This window comes from Petromyzon marinus, chromosome 16 (assembly GCF_048934315.1).
Source record: "Petromyzon marinus isolate PM22_M1 ecotype Great Lakes invasive population chromosome 16, UKy_Petmar_22M1.pri1.0, whole genome shotgun sequence".
Classification (NCBI taxonomy): Eukaryota; Metazoa; Chordata; class Hyperoartia; order Petromyzontiformes; family Petromyzontidae; genus Petromyzon; species Petromyzon marinus.
The window spans coordinates 14,682,527-14,695,719 of record NC_133682.1 but is presented as its reverse complement, the minus strand read 5'-3'; the positions used below and the strand labels follow the sequence as shown (position 1 = coordinate 14,695,719).

The window sequence follows — 13,193 nt, the reverse complement described above, 5'->3', positions numbered from 1 at the left end:
TACTCGTTTGATGCTGAGTCGACCTAGGGGAGGCCCAGGACCGGTTGAAATAATCGTCACCGGTGGTGGCCGTGAGCGGGAATCGAACTCGGGTCGCCGGGTTCGTAGCGCGGCGCGCTAACCGCTACACTACAATGCGTTACACTTCCACATGCGAGGGTCACGTGACAACACCACGCCCGGCCGCCTTTGTCTCCCCAGTGGCGATGTTTACACACCGCACCAGGTACTTATTTGAGGCTGAGTCGACCTAGGGGAGGCCCAGGACCGGTTTAGGTCATCGTCACTGATGGTGCTGCTGTCCCTGAGCAGGAATCGAACTCGATGTCGGCAGGTTCATGGCACAACACGCTAACCGCTACACTGCCCTTCCCGGCTACACTCTCACACACACAAAATAAAAAGACAAGGATCTCCTGTACAGCCTGAACAGACTGTTGGGAAAAAGCGATGCTAGCGAGCACCTCTTAAGGCCTGAACCGCACACAAGGTAGGTAGCCAGCAAGCAACCACGCACGGCCGCTTTGGTCTCCCTCGGAGTGTGGTGCCACCGCAGCGGAGCAACTCGGCCGGCGCTACCCTCTCCTCGCACCCCCCCCCCCCCCCCCACGAACGCACGCACGCCCCACTAAAACACTCACATGCACCCCCGTAGGGTCTCGAGGAGGGATCACGTGGTACGATGGGTTTTCACCCGAGGATCCCACTAGCAGGGACGTTCCACAGTTTCCCCGGACCAGGAAATTGGCTGAGCCCCCCAGATCGGATTACATGGCGGCCCCCCCCCCCCAAAAAGGGGGCATAGAGCTTTACAGGCTGGCCGCGATGAAGCATACACAACACGGGGGGAGGGAGGGGGGCTGGGACCTTCAGCCAGTACCCAGCGGCAGAGTAAACAGTGGGGTGGGAGGGAAAAGCCCCTAGGCAGATAAGAGCTGATTTAAGTTGGAGGGAGCGAGGGGATTATCGATGAGTCAACGGCTAGGGACGCGGGTACAGAGACAATGGGAAGGGTGGGCGGTGACGCGACCCCCCCCCCCCACAAACAGCCAGAGTGCTCAAAATGGCAGAAAAGAGGATTCGATTGGATGCTCAGGATGACATCACATGACCCGGGGATTAACGGGCTTTGGGAATATAAGGGGGGCAGGAGGGAAAATTGCATCAGAGTTCTTCTGGAGTGGGAGAGAACACCAGCCGCTGTCAGCGTCTGTGGGACGCCTGCAGGGTGCAGCTGAAAACGATCGCCCGGGCAAAGTCTCCGAGGCGGGCATCTTCCCCAACCCCCATCGTGCAGCTGGAAAGGTGGGTCAGTACGGGGGGAGGGGGCCAATTCATTCCAGCTCGTAGTCAGCTCGAGCTTAGGGGATAGACGCACTCTGCGACGGGTAGGTGACAGGAGGAAGGGTGCTGGCTGGAGGGGGCCTAATCGGGGGTCCCTATTCGCTCCGGGAAATACAGTGAGGGAAAAAAGTATTTGATCCCCTACTGATTTTGTACGTTTGCCCACTGACAAAGAAATGATCAGTCTATAATTTTAATGGTAGGTTTATTTGAACAGCGAGAGACAAAATAACAACAGAAAAATCCAGAAAAACGCATGTCAAAAATGTTATAAATTGATTTGCATTTTAATGAGGGAAATAAGTATTTGACCCCCTCTCAATCAGAAAGATTTCTGGCTCCCGGGTGTCTTTCATACAGGTAACGAGCCGAGATTAGGAGCACACTCTTAAAGGGAGTGCTCCTAATCTCAGCTTGTTGCCTGTATATACTTTTTCCCTAACTATATATGGAATAGTATTCCTCTTACCCTCCCCAACCACACCCACATGGTGAAAACAATCTTTCTACCTAAACTCTTCTACCGCCTGAGGACTATCCCTACCCGAATTGCTAGAGCCTTCTTCAAGACTCTGCACTCGCAAATTGCGTCCTACACATGGAATCACAGGACTGCAAGGATTAAGAATTATTATTTTAATAATTATACAAATGTTCAAAGCGTCAACCAATCGTTCTCAGAACGCTATGCATGTGTAGAGTAATAGCGCTGGCTGCTGATGGAAAGTGTTACTGATAGTGTATGGCAGTACACACGTCAGCAGGTGACAGTTTCTACAAGAAGAAGCACATTAAGGTCCTGGAGTGGCCGAGTCAGTCTCCAGACCTTAATCCCATAGAAAATCTGTGGAGGGAGCAGAAGGTTCGAGTTGCCAAACGTCAGCCTCGAAACCTTAATGACTTGGAGAAGATCTGCAAAGAGGAGTGGGACAAAATCCCTCCTGAGATGTGTGCAAACCTGGTTGCCAACTACAAGAAACGTCTGACCTCTGTGATTGCCAAGAAGGGTTTTGCCACCAAGTACTAAGTCATGTTTTACAGAGGGGTCAAATACTTATTTCCCTCATTAAAATGCAAATCAATTTATAACATTTTTGACATGCGGTTTTCTGGATTTTCTTGTTGTTGTTCTGTCTCTCTCACTGTTCAAATAACCCTACCATTAAAATTATAGACTGATCATTTCTTTGTCAGTGGGCAAACGTACAAAATCAGCAGGGGATCAAATACTTTTTTTTCCCTCACTGTAAATCTTAGCACAGACTGACCGTTGCGCAACGATGCGTGGTGTAGGTGTGCGTGTGAAGAGCGGTGGGGCAGCGATCGGCGTTCGACGGTGGGTGGGTGACTCTAAATCAGTGTGGGTGTGACGCGCGCGCACTTGCTAATAAATAATTCAAAAGAGGGACGCTCGTCGGCGTCGCGGGCGTAGCCCGAAATTATTCATTGATTCCGAGCGTTCGCCTCGTTGACAACGGCTTAGTGGAGTCAACCCATTACGTAATCCACGCGGTGAGGACGCGCGAGGAGCGGGGGGGAGGAGGTGATTGACGACCCCCCCCCGACCCCCCAATGGCGGGTGGGGGGGAGGGCATCGGCCCCCACCTAATGGGGGGTGGGGAGGGGGGCATTAGCCCCCACAGTGGCGATGCTTTCGAAGCACACACCTCACAGCACTCGTCCAAGAGATAAGCACGCAGAGATAAACTATTGTAGTTAGATTGCACTCACAGCTTCTGCCCCCCAAGGCTCTGCCGATTGCTATCTCCCTTCATCTGGTGATTGTACCGAGGGCTTTAAAAGCACGCACGCGCCATCATCTCACATCCAGCTGAAGAAGGAGATTCAGGTAATGAGTGCATTGCACACCGATGCTTAGCAAAGGGTTCTTCTATGATCGTTATATTCTTCATATTCGAACTTAAAGGTTAAATAGGCTTTAGACAACGTATTTCAAGTTGGTATACGTTTAAAAATATACAAAGAAATGTTCTGTTTACGATGACACGAGGGACATTTTCTAATTTATTCTTGTTCATCTCGAGGAATAATGGGCAATAGATGCAGATGATGAAAATAAAAATTACAGATAAAATACAAAATAATAAAATGTTACCCTGTTTGTCGGTGATCATGAATGTGAGATTCCGTGTGTGCTATCAAACTGTGCTGTGCTTTTCTGAGATCACCATCAAAATAAGGTCCACGTTGTGTAAAGAGTTCCTTTACTGCACTGAGGGATACATTATATTTCTGGCCCAGACTACAAAGATACTCTTGCAGTATAAAAACAAATCACACGTTGCCTGTCCACCTCTCTTTTACCATATATAATACACAAACTATCTGGAGATATTGTTCATACATGTTATGTATAATACTGCTGCTACTGAACATAATCACTATACGTTCATCTGTTGATATGCAAATAATGTACAATATGTGCAGTTCAGCAGTGATTGCTGCAGTTTTGAATTCCTCTGTTGGTTATATAGAAACACGCGTTTAGAGTATTTGGCTGCTATAAATTTCCAGATGAGCTATACAGCTCAGTGGGCCTTATTTGGAAAAATAAAAAGTTTAGTTTATACTCTTTGGTTTTATTCGGTAAAGTCACGTAGGTAAAATAAAATAAAAGAAAACAATTAAATCACGACGTTTCAGAGGCAACACAAGCGTCCGTCTTGTCCTTGCAGTCACGAAAGCTTCAAATCTAGAAGAAGTTTAGTGTAAGAATCACTCTCGAAGGACAACAAATGGTGATAATTAATTGAATATGCGTGTACGGGCCCTAAACAACTTTAAGTTGGTATTAATAAAATATATATACGTGTATATGTTTCGACTTAAGAAAAACTGATAGAAATGCCCTAAAACAATATTTATAGGGCTAAATATATCTCGGAATGAAGCGGATGCCTTGATGAAAACCCCTGTTGCCATCCATGGTGTCAAAACGGTGCCACTTTTGGCGCTGCCTCGATTCCCATCCATTGTCCTCTTTAACCAAAGCAACTCCCTTTAGAGGATTTCCTGTGAGCGAGGCCACCCGTTGGTTTTCTTTCCTTGAGTTGAAAGTGCTTTATTTTAATCATCACAAGATAGAACGCTTACATTTTAAGCCAAGATAAGTCACTTCAAGTGCATCTGACGGACGCTTGTGCAATCGAAACGTCGTAGTTTTTTCTTATTTTCTTTGAACCTATCTATGTGATATTCTTAGCTTTCGGTAAAGTCACGCTGAAGGGAAACAATAAAATATATATAAAACAATAAAAATTATCACGTTTCGACCATAACACAAACGGTCATCATCAGGTGTGAAAAGCAACACCAAATTAAACCAAGGGCCTCAAAACCACCTAGACTGTATGGGCTACCAAAGATTCATAAAATCGGCATCCCCTTGCTACCCATAGTACAATTGGCTCTGCCACTTATAAATTAGCAAAATATGTAACTAAACAAATGTTTCTTGCCGTTGCTTTTCACACCTGATGACGACCGTTTGTGTTATGGTCGAAACGTCGTGAGAATTTTTATTGTTTTATATATATTTTATTGTTTCCCTTCAACGTGACTTTACCGAAAGAGCTAAGAATATGAATTACTGCAGTCACGAAAGCTTTAAATCAAAATCTATCTATGTGACTTTACCGCAAGACCCAAAGAATATAAGAACAAGTTAACGTTTTTTTTTCTCAATCCGAGGGGTGTATCCATGAGTGAATTTACCAACAGCATTACTCCGAGCTCAAGGCACACGCATGCTATTGCATGCATAAGATTATATATTTTCGGGTCATATATAGTATTTTGTATTTGAAGGTTTTGCGTGATCCATTTGGCCACTATAGAGGTGATTGCATTTCTCGCAACATAAAAACATTTCCTAAACCAAATATTGAATAACCAGAGGGGTGGAGGTGTGAATCATAACCCTACGATGGTGTGTAAGACTGGTCCTACAACAAGTTTTACAGCCATTTGTCAATCCACTGCTGGATTAATACCTCGATACGCTCAGCAATGGTATGGGTTGGGACATTTGGGAGAGGGGGCAGGACTAGTTCTATTGTTATATGTAAGCCATGTCCAGGAATGGAACTCAGGTCAACTAGCTCAGTGTGTGAATCACTGCGCCACTGCTCCACCAGCAACCGTTATATTTGTTTCATTGAACTTAATGCTGCAAATGTGTGATTGTGATGCTATCTCTTGGTGTTTGGCTATGGCACAGGCAGTTGTCTGTGTCGGGGACGCTGCCCTCCGACCCCCCCCCCCCTCACCGCAGTCCCTCGGGGCATAATGCGCGGCTGGCGCGTAGCCACCTGGGATCAACTCGCACACACACTCCCCCTCGCGTGCTCCTCTAAACGTTACGCACGCCGTACGCGGTCGCGCACACGCACGCGCCCGCAGGCACCAAAATTCGACGCGGCTACCTGCCCGGCGCCGCGCACCAATCGCACGCGCGGGACCCGGGGTCGGGGGTCAGAGGGCGGGGGCGTCACTCGTACGCGTGCAGCCGATTGGAGGAGGTGCCCCGGAGCAGGTTTAAAGGGCTGTGTGAACAACCTCGCGGGTACGCCGCCCGTGCACCTCTAGCTCTGTTATTACAGATGTGACGTGGACATCATGAACATCTCTGCGGAACCCAGCTTTAAGTGGGGTGCGAGAAACTAGCCCAACTGCCGGTTCTGATGTTGATGGGGGGGGGGGGGCTCTTGGATGCATTTATCACAATCGTGGCCCTTTGCAGTGAGCAATAGAAAATGAAGTTGATTGTTGCATTCGTCCCACTCTGCTGTCGTTGGCAGAGCAAGGAGGACATGGCTGCACAGGCGAAAGGCAAACCACACCGAGACTACAACTCGCTCTTCTCGGCACGCGCCTACCTGGAGAGGTACTACGAGCCGCTGCACGTTGGCGACAACGGCGTGGAGGAGGTGGCTATGTTCAACATGCAGTGTCTGCACGAGGCCTACATCAAGGGTGAGGCTGCTCGACTGTCGCGACCAACACGCAGTGTCCTGCATCGTAGATGTGCAACGCAGTCCTGGTGCAGCAAGCACGAGAAGGGGAGTTCGCAGGGAGGCACGGTTTGGGGTTCCCACGCTTCTTGACAGCCATCTTCTCAGTGGAGCCTAGTTGTGGTGTCAATGCCCCACCCCTCTGGAGGTGTTGAGTGCAACATTTCACCGTTAGTCCACGAGACCTGACCAGAAATTCTCATTTGCCGGTACCGCCCAAAGGCGGCATAACTTTAGCGGTCCCAATTTCTTTACATAGCCAATTCGAGTAAGTTCAATGTATGTTGAACTTCTTTCCAATCGTGCTAACCGGAGGTGCTTGACAATGCCATGTCACGTGGTTATTACAGTGTCATTGACGAATGCGTTGCGTTTGTTTGTTATTCATGCTCGTGCCGGGGATTCGTGCGTGCGTGCGTGCGTGCGGCGCAGGGCCCGTGTCGGGGACCAGGATGCTGGATGTGGGCTGCGGCCCCATCATCTACCAGCTGCTCTTCGCCTGCGACAGCATCTCAGAGATCACCATGGCCGACTTCACGCCCGCCAACCGCCGCGAGGTGGAGCTGTGGCGTGCAGACGATCCCAGCGCCTACAACTGGGACTCGTACATCCGCTACGCCTGCCACCTGCAGGGGACCCAGTAGGTGGCAACACCAGCCGGAAAGCATGCACGTCGTACACCCGCACAGAACTATGCAGGGACGGCAGCAATGTGGGCCATCGGTCAGGCCTTCGCAACTGGTGTGCTGCGGCAAAGTCCCGGGTGTGCCGCGGTATTTCAGAAATAATTGTAGGAAAGAACACCACTGCTCGCAAGCTAGGGGGCCGTCCATAAACGACGTCACGCACCTAGGGCCGGGGGTGGGGTTAGACATTTGTGACGATGTGTGACGATGGGGGGGGGGGGGGGTTGAGAAATGTGACGTCACGTGAAAATGCAGAACTTTAAAGAAATATAGACAACACGTTCTACTTAATTAGACTTCTTAATAAATGTTTTCTCCTACAACATCAGAGTGCAGCGCCACATTAAATACGCACTACAATGACAATAGTTTAAAGCGATTTGAAGCATGTTTTTTTCTTAGGGGGGGGAGGGGGGCAGAGCTTTGTGACGTCATATTTGAGGGGGGGGTCTGACTTTTTGTGACGCCGTGTGACGAACGAGGGGGGGGGGTCAAAAATCGTCCGAAATCGCGTGACGTCATTTATGGACGGCCCCTAGGACAGACGATCTCTCCTCCTTCAGCCAGCCTCCAAACCCCATCTCGCGACAGAGACAGCCAGCAAGCCCTCACCCTCGGCCCTCTCAGCTCCCTCGTTCGCGCACGTTGTAGCACTTGCGAACCGCATAGCCTATATATATGTGTTCAGTTCGGTGGCTGCGCTACTAATTATTTTAGAATGAGTTTGTAAGTGAACTCGGGGATTGACGTGCTCGCAACGATGGCCGCGAAGACTTCTCCATGGCAGATTAACTTTTATTCTCTAACTCCCAACTCAAAGTCTGTACATAGGAGAATGCCACGCTCGGCTCTCTCAGTCCACGTGTCACAGAACATACGGGGCCGGCATCGCTCCTCTCTGATGATGGCTTCACCTGCGCCACCTGCTGGTCATAGTTAACAAACACTTTATTTCCCTGTTTCCGATAAAAAAAAAAAATCCTATTTGAGCCTCCCCCGTTTGGCAACAATTTTAGCGAGTAACTTATAGTTGGAATTTAACAATGAGATTGACCTATAGTTTCCTGCCAGTTCTGGTTGGGTGTTAGGCTTGTGCATAACCGAGATTCTCGCTTCGTTCATGGAACTCGGAGGGCCACCTTAGGGAGAAAGCTGCATTGATGTCCTCGAGCAGGTCCGCAGTCATTTTGGTCCCCACCGCCTTACAGAATTCAACAGGGAAGCCATCTGGGCCCGGGCCTTGCCAGACGAAGATGTTTTCATTGCATCACTAAATTCTTTCTTGGTATTATTTTCAATGATTGCTGTTCATTTTTTCCCACGTAATTCCGTTTTTGTTAGAGTTTACGTATGATTGTTTAATGTATCTACCTTTGCCGATATCCTCTGTAATATTCCACTATTTCACGCATCTTCGGCTTTGACGCCTCTGAGAAAGAGCTTCATAGCTCATTGCGTTCTTCAAGCTTAAATAAAGCGTCTGTGTCTCCAGAAGAGATATCAAAGACGTCATCTACTTATGCATAAGTTGACTTGTCTTGACATGTTAACAAGCATTGGTTAGGTGCTTTACAGGAATGTAGTTCGAATGTAGTTAAACATGCATTGCACACGTGCGCAATACCAGGTTCGCGAGGACGAGGTTTGGTAGATGTGATGCAACAATCACGTGGTGCGAATGGCGTTCCGCACCTCTCATTCCAGTAGTGTGGCAATGCGTCCGTGCAAACAGCTCGCCTGTTGAAGCCACCATCAGAAAACAATACCTATTTTTATGATTGTATCATGATTATGCTTGGGTTTACCCAGGGAAGCCTCACAGGGCCGCCTCTAATACTTGTTCGTGAGGCCACTGCCAAGTTCTCACAGTAACGGGCGATTGTTACTATTTGTAACCTCAATTGAGTTAATTTTCAGTAAAAAAATGTTCAGCATTGTGATGTTTGGTCATTGCTAGTTACAGGCATACCCCGGTTTACACCCAGTATGCGTTCCTGAAAAGCGGAACTTAAATAGAAGCATTTTTGGTGGATCCTAGCGTGGTACAGTTCCTTAACAGAGGATGCTCAGTAATTGTAATTGCGCATATATACTGTGCAACATTTGGTATGAATAGTAAGTATGTATTAAGATATATTACTACGTCTATTCTACTATATGTATTATTCGTTGTTTATCATGTAAAATTGTTGACGCTTGGAAACAAAATAGTCGCCATAAAAAAACAGTATGTGGCGGAAACAAATAGCAGAGTGCACATGAGAGAGAGAGTAGCCAGTCAGGGGCACTAACACTTGAGCGTCAAAAAAACAAATTGGGGCCGAATGGTTAAGTTCGTTAATCTCGAGTGTGTTATGGCGAGGTACTCGGCACGCAATATGGGACTTGTCAATCAATAAGTTGAGTACGTTGCAGAGAAAGTACGTGACGCGGGAGGGCGTGAATCGATGTGTTGCTGCATTGTATATTGGTTATGGGAGGAAACCAGAGAAGCTGGAGGAAACGCATGCAACATAGCAGTAGAACGTACAAACTCCACACCAGAAGGGCGTCCCAGTCGGGAATCAAACCCAGGTGCTTCTTGCTGTGAATCACGGGGGTTACCACTACGCTACCCTGCCGTGCAATACAAAAGGACATTCACCCGCTGAACCAATGCTCTCTGCGTTCCCACCTGTGCAGAGGACAGGAGAAGGCGAGGGCAGAGAGGCTGCGGCGTGCGATCAAGCACGTGCTGCCCTGTGACGTCTTGCAGAGCAACATCGTCCACCCCGAGCAGCCGGCGCCGTTCGATGTCGTGCAGTCGTCCTTCTGCCTGGAGTGCGCGTGCGACACGGAGCTCAGCTTCCGTGCGGCGCTCCGCAACGTGGCCGCGCTGCTGGTGTCCGGCGGGTGGTTCCTGCTCATCGGGGCCCTGGGCCAAACGGTCTACTGCGTGGCGGAGCAGAGCTTCGCCGCGCTGCCCCTGAGCGAGGATGCGGTGCGCGCTGCCGTGCACGCAGCGGGCTTGCAGGTGCACACGTTCCGCGTGCTCCCGCGACCCCAAAGCCTCGAGGATGACCTCAGTGACCTGAGTGGCTTCTTCTTCCTTCTGGCCAAGAAGGGATAGTCGAAGGGGCATCCTGACGGGAATGTGTTGTTCCGTTGCTACCGATTTGTAAAATGCATGCATGAGGCCAATGCATTAAAAAAATGCGGATGGATTATGAAACTGCGGTCTGAGCTTCGTTTTCGTGTTGCTTGATGATGTCTCTTCAAACTGCTTGTGGGGTATTTGTTTAGATAAGCATTGGTTTACGGATTAGTTGCTGCAGCAACTACCACAATTCTGCCGAGAATTGACAACGCGTGATTAAACACTCAACAAGCTAAATATTGATTACAAGTGTAATAATTATTGGTGGAATGGTACGGAATAATGCCTTGTATTTGCAAACATTTGATTTGCAAGGCGGGTTATCCACAAAACTCCCACCACAGCACAGAGAATTCGCATCCCGCTTAAATTTCACGTTCAATGTGCCTGCTAATCACACATACTTTAACCAGGAGCACACTGTGGCCTCAGGTATTCTGTGATCTCTGCCTCGGGATTTCTGGCGAAGAAACATTCCAGCCTTGCAGGAGAATCCGTTTGTTGACAGCCCACTGGCACGTGACATCCTTGTTTCCCAAACTCCGTGCCTCCCAAACTCCTCCTTGAACCCCACAGCCCAGCTTCCCAATGATTTCCCATCTTTTCGATTGTCATGCATTTCAAACCGTTACACGCTGAGTGCACCTGATGATTCTTGATCACGGAACACTGCACCATGGGGGCCACAAGAACTGGAGATTGAGATGCACCGCATGAAACCTTGCCTCCACATTCAAAGGATTGTCTGCAGTCGCCTGCTGATTTCACCTGTTTGGAATCACCGGTGAAACCTATCTGTGCCCTTATTCGTTACACTTCCAAGTATCCATGCCGTGAAATGATGAGTGGAACATCTTACCACCTGCACTCACCTGGAGATAACAGGAATCACCCGCAAGTGGCTGTAAATTATTTAAAATTTGGCACGAATAAAGAGTGAGCAGAAGTGTCAGATGCGTCCTCCGCACAAGCAGCTCCGAACAGAAGCAGCGCGCATTTGGCCAGGGCCACTTTGGTTGTCCCCATTGTTTAGTGTATCGCGAGTAAGCGTCGAGTGAACCCGACACGGACGCTCGGTGTACCCAACACACATTTTACCGTGGACGGTGGATGACAAGTCCGCATAGGGAGGGAGGCGCGGCGAGGCACTCCCACACGCATCCATTTGCGTTGAAACGTTACCCTAATGCGTTCAAGACAAATCTGCTGATGGCAAAAGCAGGTGGCGTGGCGTTACGTAAAGCAGAGCCCCTGCACTGTCGGCACAAGCGCTATGCCGAATTTATCTGCGGGACGTAACAAAAAAAGCAACCTCGTGGCTTCCAACTGGGGAATGATTTTATTTCACCAGTAAAGAGAAGTTGCGACTTGCAACAGCCACGTGTGTGAGTGGGGATTGGCGCAGCTGTGAAGGTGTCCCCCAGGTAAGGCGCGCAGAGCACGCTGAAGTGTGCGCATAAAGCAACGTCCATACTACCTACGGTGGCGGGTCTACGGTGCCAAAATTGTGTTCTCGGTTCGTCTTGGTTGGCGTTTCGTGTGAGAGAATCCCTCGTTCTGGGTAGCCCGCACGGACAGTAGATTAACATGTAGATGATCATCGGTTTATCTTCTTCTGTTGACAAAATAAGAGTGGGCTTTAAAACGAAAACAAACATGGCACATCTGAGTCACCTGTTAGGCATGCATTTATTAATTAAATGTCCATTACACATTTGTAAGATATCAGTACCTACAGGGATTCTCTAATATTAAGCGGTTCATTCATTGTGTCCATCCAGTCGACTTGGTCAGTGGCAACCGTTTTGTGTGCACAGTGATGGTGCAGAGGCGAGATGTTAACTACCTTGCCTGGTATACAGGAGGTCGTGGGTTCGATCCCGACCCTGATGCATGCAGTATATTTGGAGTTTGTATGTTCTCTCTGTGGTTCCGTGCATGTTTCTCCGGGCCCTCCGGGTTTTCCCCTCCATTCTTAGAATCAACATCACGCGTTCGGGGGATTTGGCTGCTCTCTATTTGCCACGTGATAAGCCACTTCGTTGAGCTATTATAATTTGTGATAGCCAGGTCGCTTCTGAAAAAAAGAACTACATAAGTCAGTTGGTCTTGCCTGGTAAAATAAAAAAAAATCGTACGAAAAATATTGTTGCCTTGCCGAGATGTCCACCACACTCACTGACATGGAAGTGCTCATTCCTCACGATGTTCTCGCCTATTGTTTTGACAATAGTAAGAACTTGTGATCATCACCGGAGATGAGATGGATGCACATGTTTGACTGTACAATGTGGGCGTTGCCTGGCAATTTGAAAATACACATGTTCAAGAGACAGCGCGTGCATTAAACTTACACCTCATCTTAAACCGAAGTCAAGAGATATCTAAGTCGGTGCTCTCACGTTGCCTGGGTGATGTGGGCGATGTCCTTGCACAATCGCGGCCGGCTGGCTCAATAACTCAACCAAGGCAATAAAGAAATGACAACTAAATATGTACATTTGTGTAAAACCTCCACTCACTACGGGAAGTCAAATCCGAGTCCGGTGAAGCAGAGTTGGAAGGTTCACTGGATTTGGAGGCTCCGGAGATTATCTGACGCGACTTGATGTGTGGGGGTAATTTGTAAAAGAGATGTGACAAACGAGAGCCCGCCAACAGGGCATATGGCTGACCAGGTGTCCAAGGGCACAAGTTCACTCATTAGTCTCCCACGTGTTCTGGTGATGATCTGGCATCTCACTTTTTTTTACATAACTGACATATATAAAGTAGAAAATAGGTTAATGTCATAGCCAGTACACCATGTAGTAGACTGATTGATGGATGTAAATCCACTGTAAACTATTCGTGCTGCAGTAGCTTGGAATTCCCTGATTGCTGCGGTGTCCAGTGGGACATTTAAATCAGGATTTGTGATGTGCCAGGGATTTAATTTTATGAGCATACTGCATAGCATTTAAGTTAATTAATAGCTTTAATTTGTGCCAGTTC

General features: G+C 48.4%; 1 protein-coding gene across 2 annotated transcripts; it reads left to right on the top strand.

Moving 5' to 3' along the window:
• The first annotated feature begins 1,092 nt into the window (after positions 1-1,092).
• On the top strand, positions 1,093-10,274 carry LOC116942809 (indolethylamine N-methyltransferase-like). Of its 2 annotated transcripts, none has more exons than XM_032955113.2 (4): positions 1,093-1,305; positions 6,165-6,339; positions 6,810-7,017; positions 9,746-10,274. In XM_032955113.2, the coding sequence occupies exons 1-4, from the start codon at positions 1,108-1,110 to the stop codon at positions 10,170-10,172; spliced, it is 1,008 nt and encodes a 335-aa protein (XP_032811004.1). In that variant the 5' UTR covers positions 1,093-1,107; the 3' UTR covers positions 10,173-10,274. The 2 variants fall into 2 exon arrangements, with proteins under 2 accessions (XP_032811004.1, XP_032811005.1); XM_032955114.2 differs by lacking the exon at positions 1,093-1,305 and adding an exon at positions 3,054-3,193.
• Positions 10,275-13,193: the final 2,919 nt, after the last annotated feature.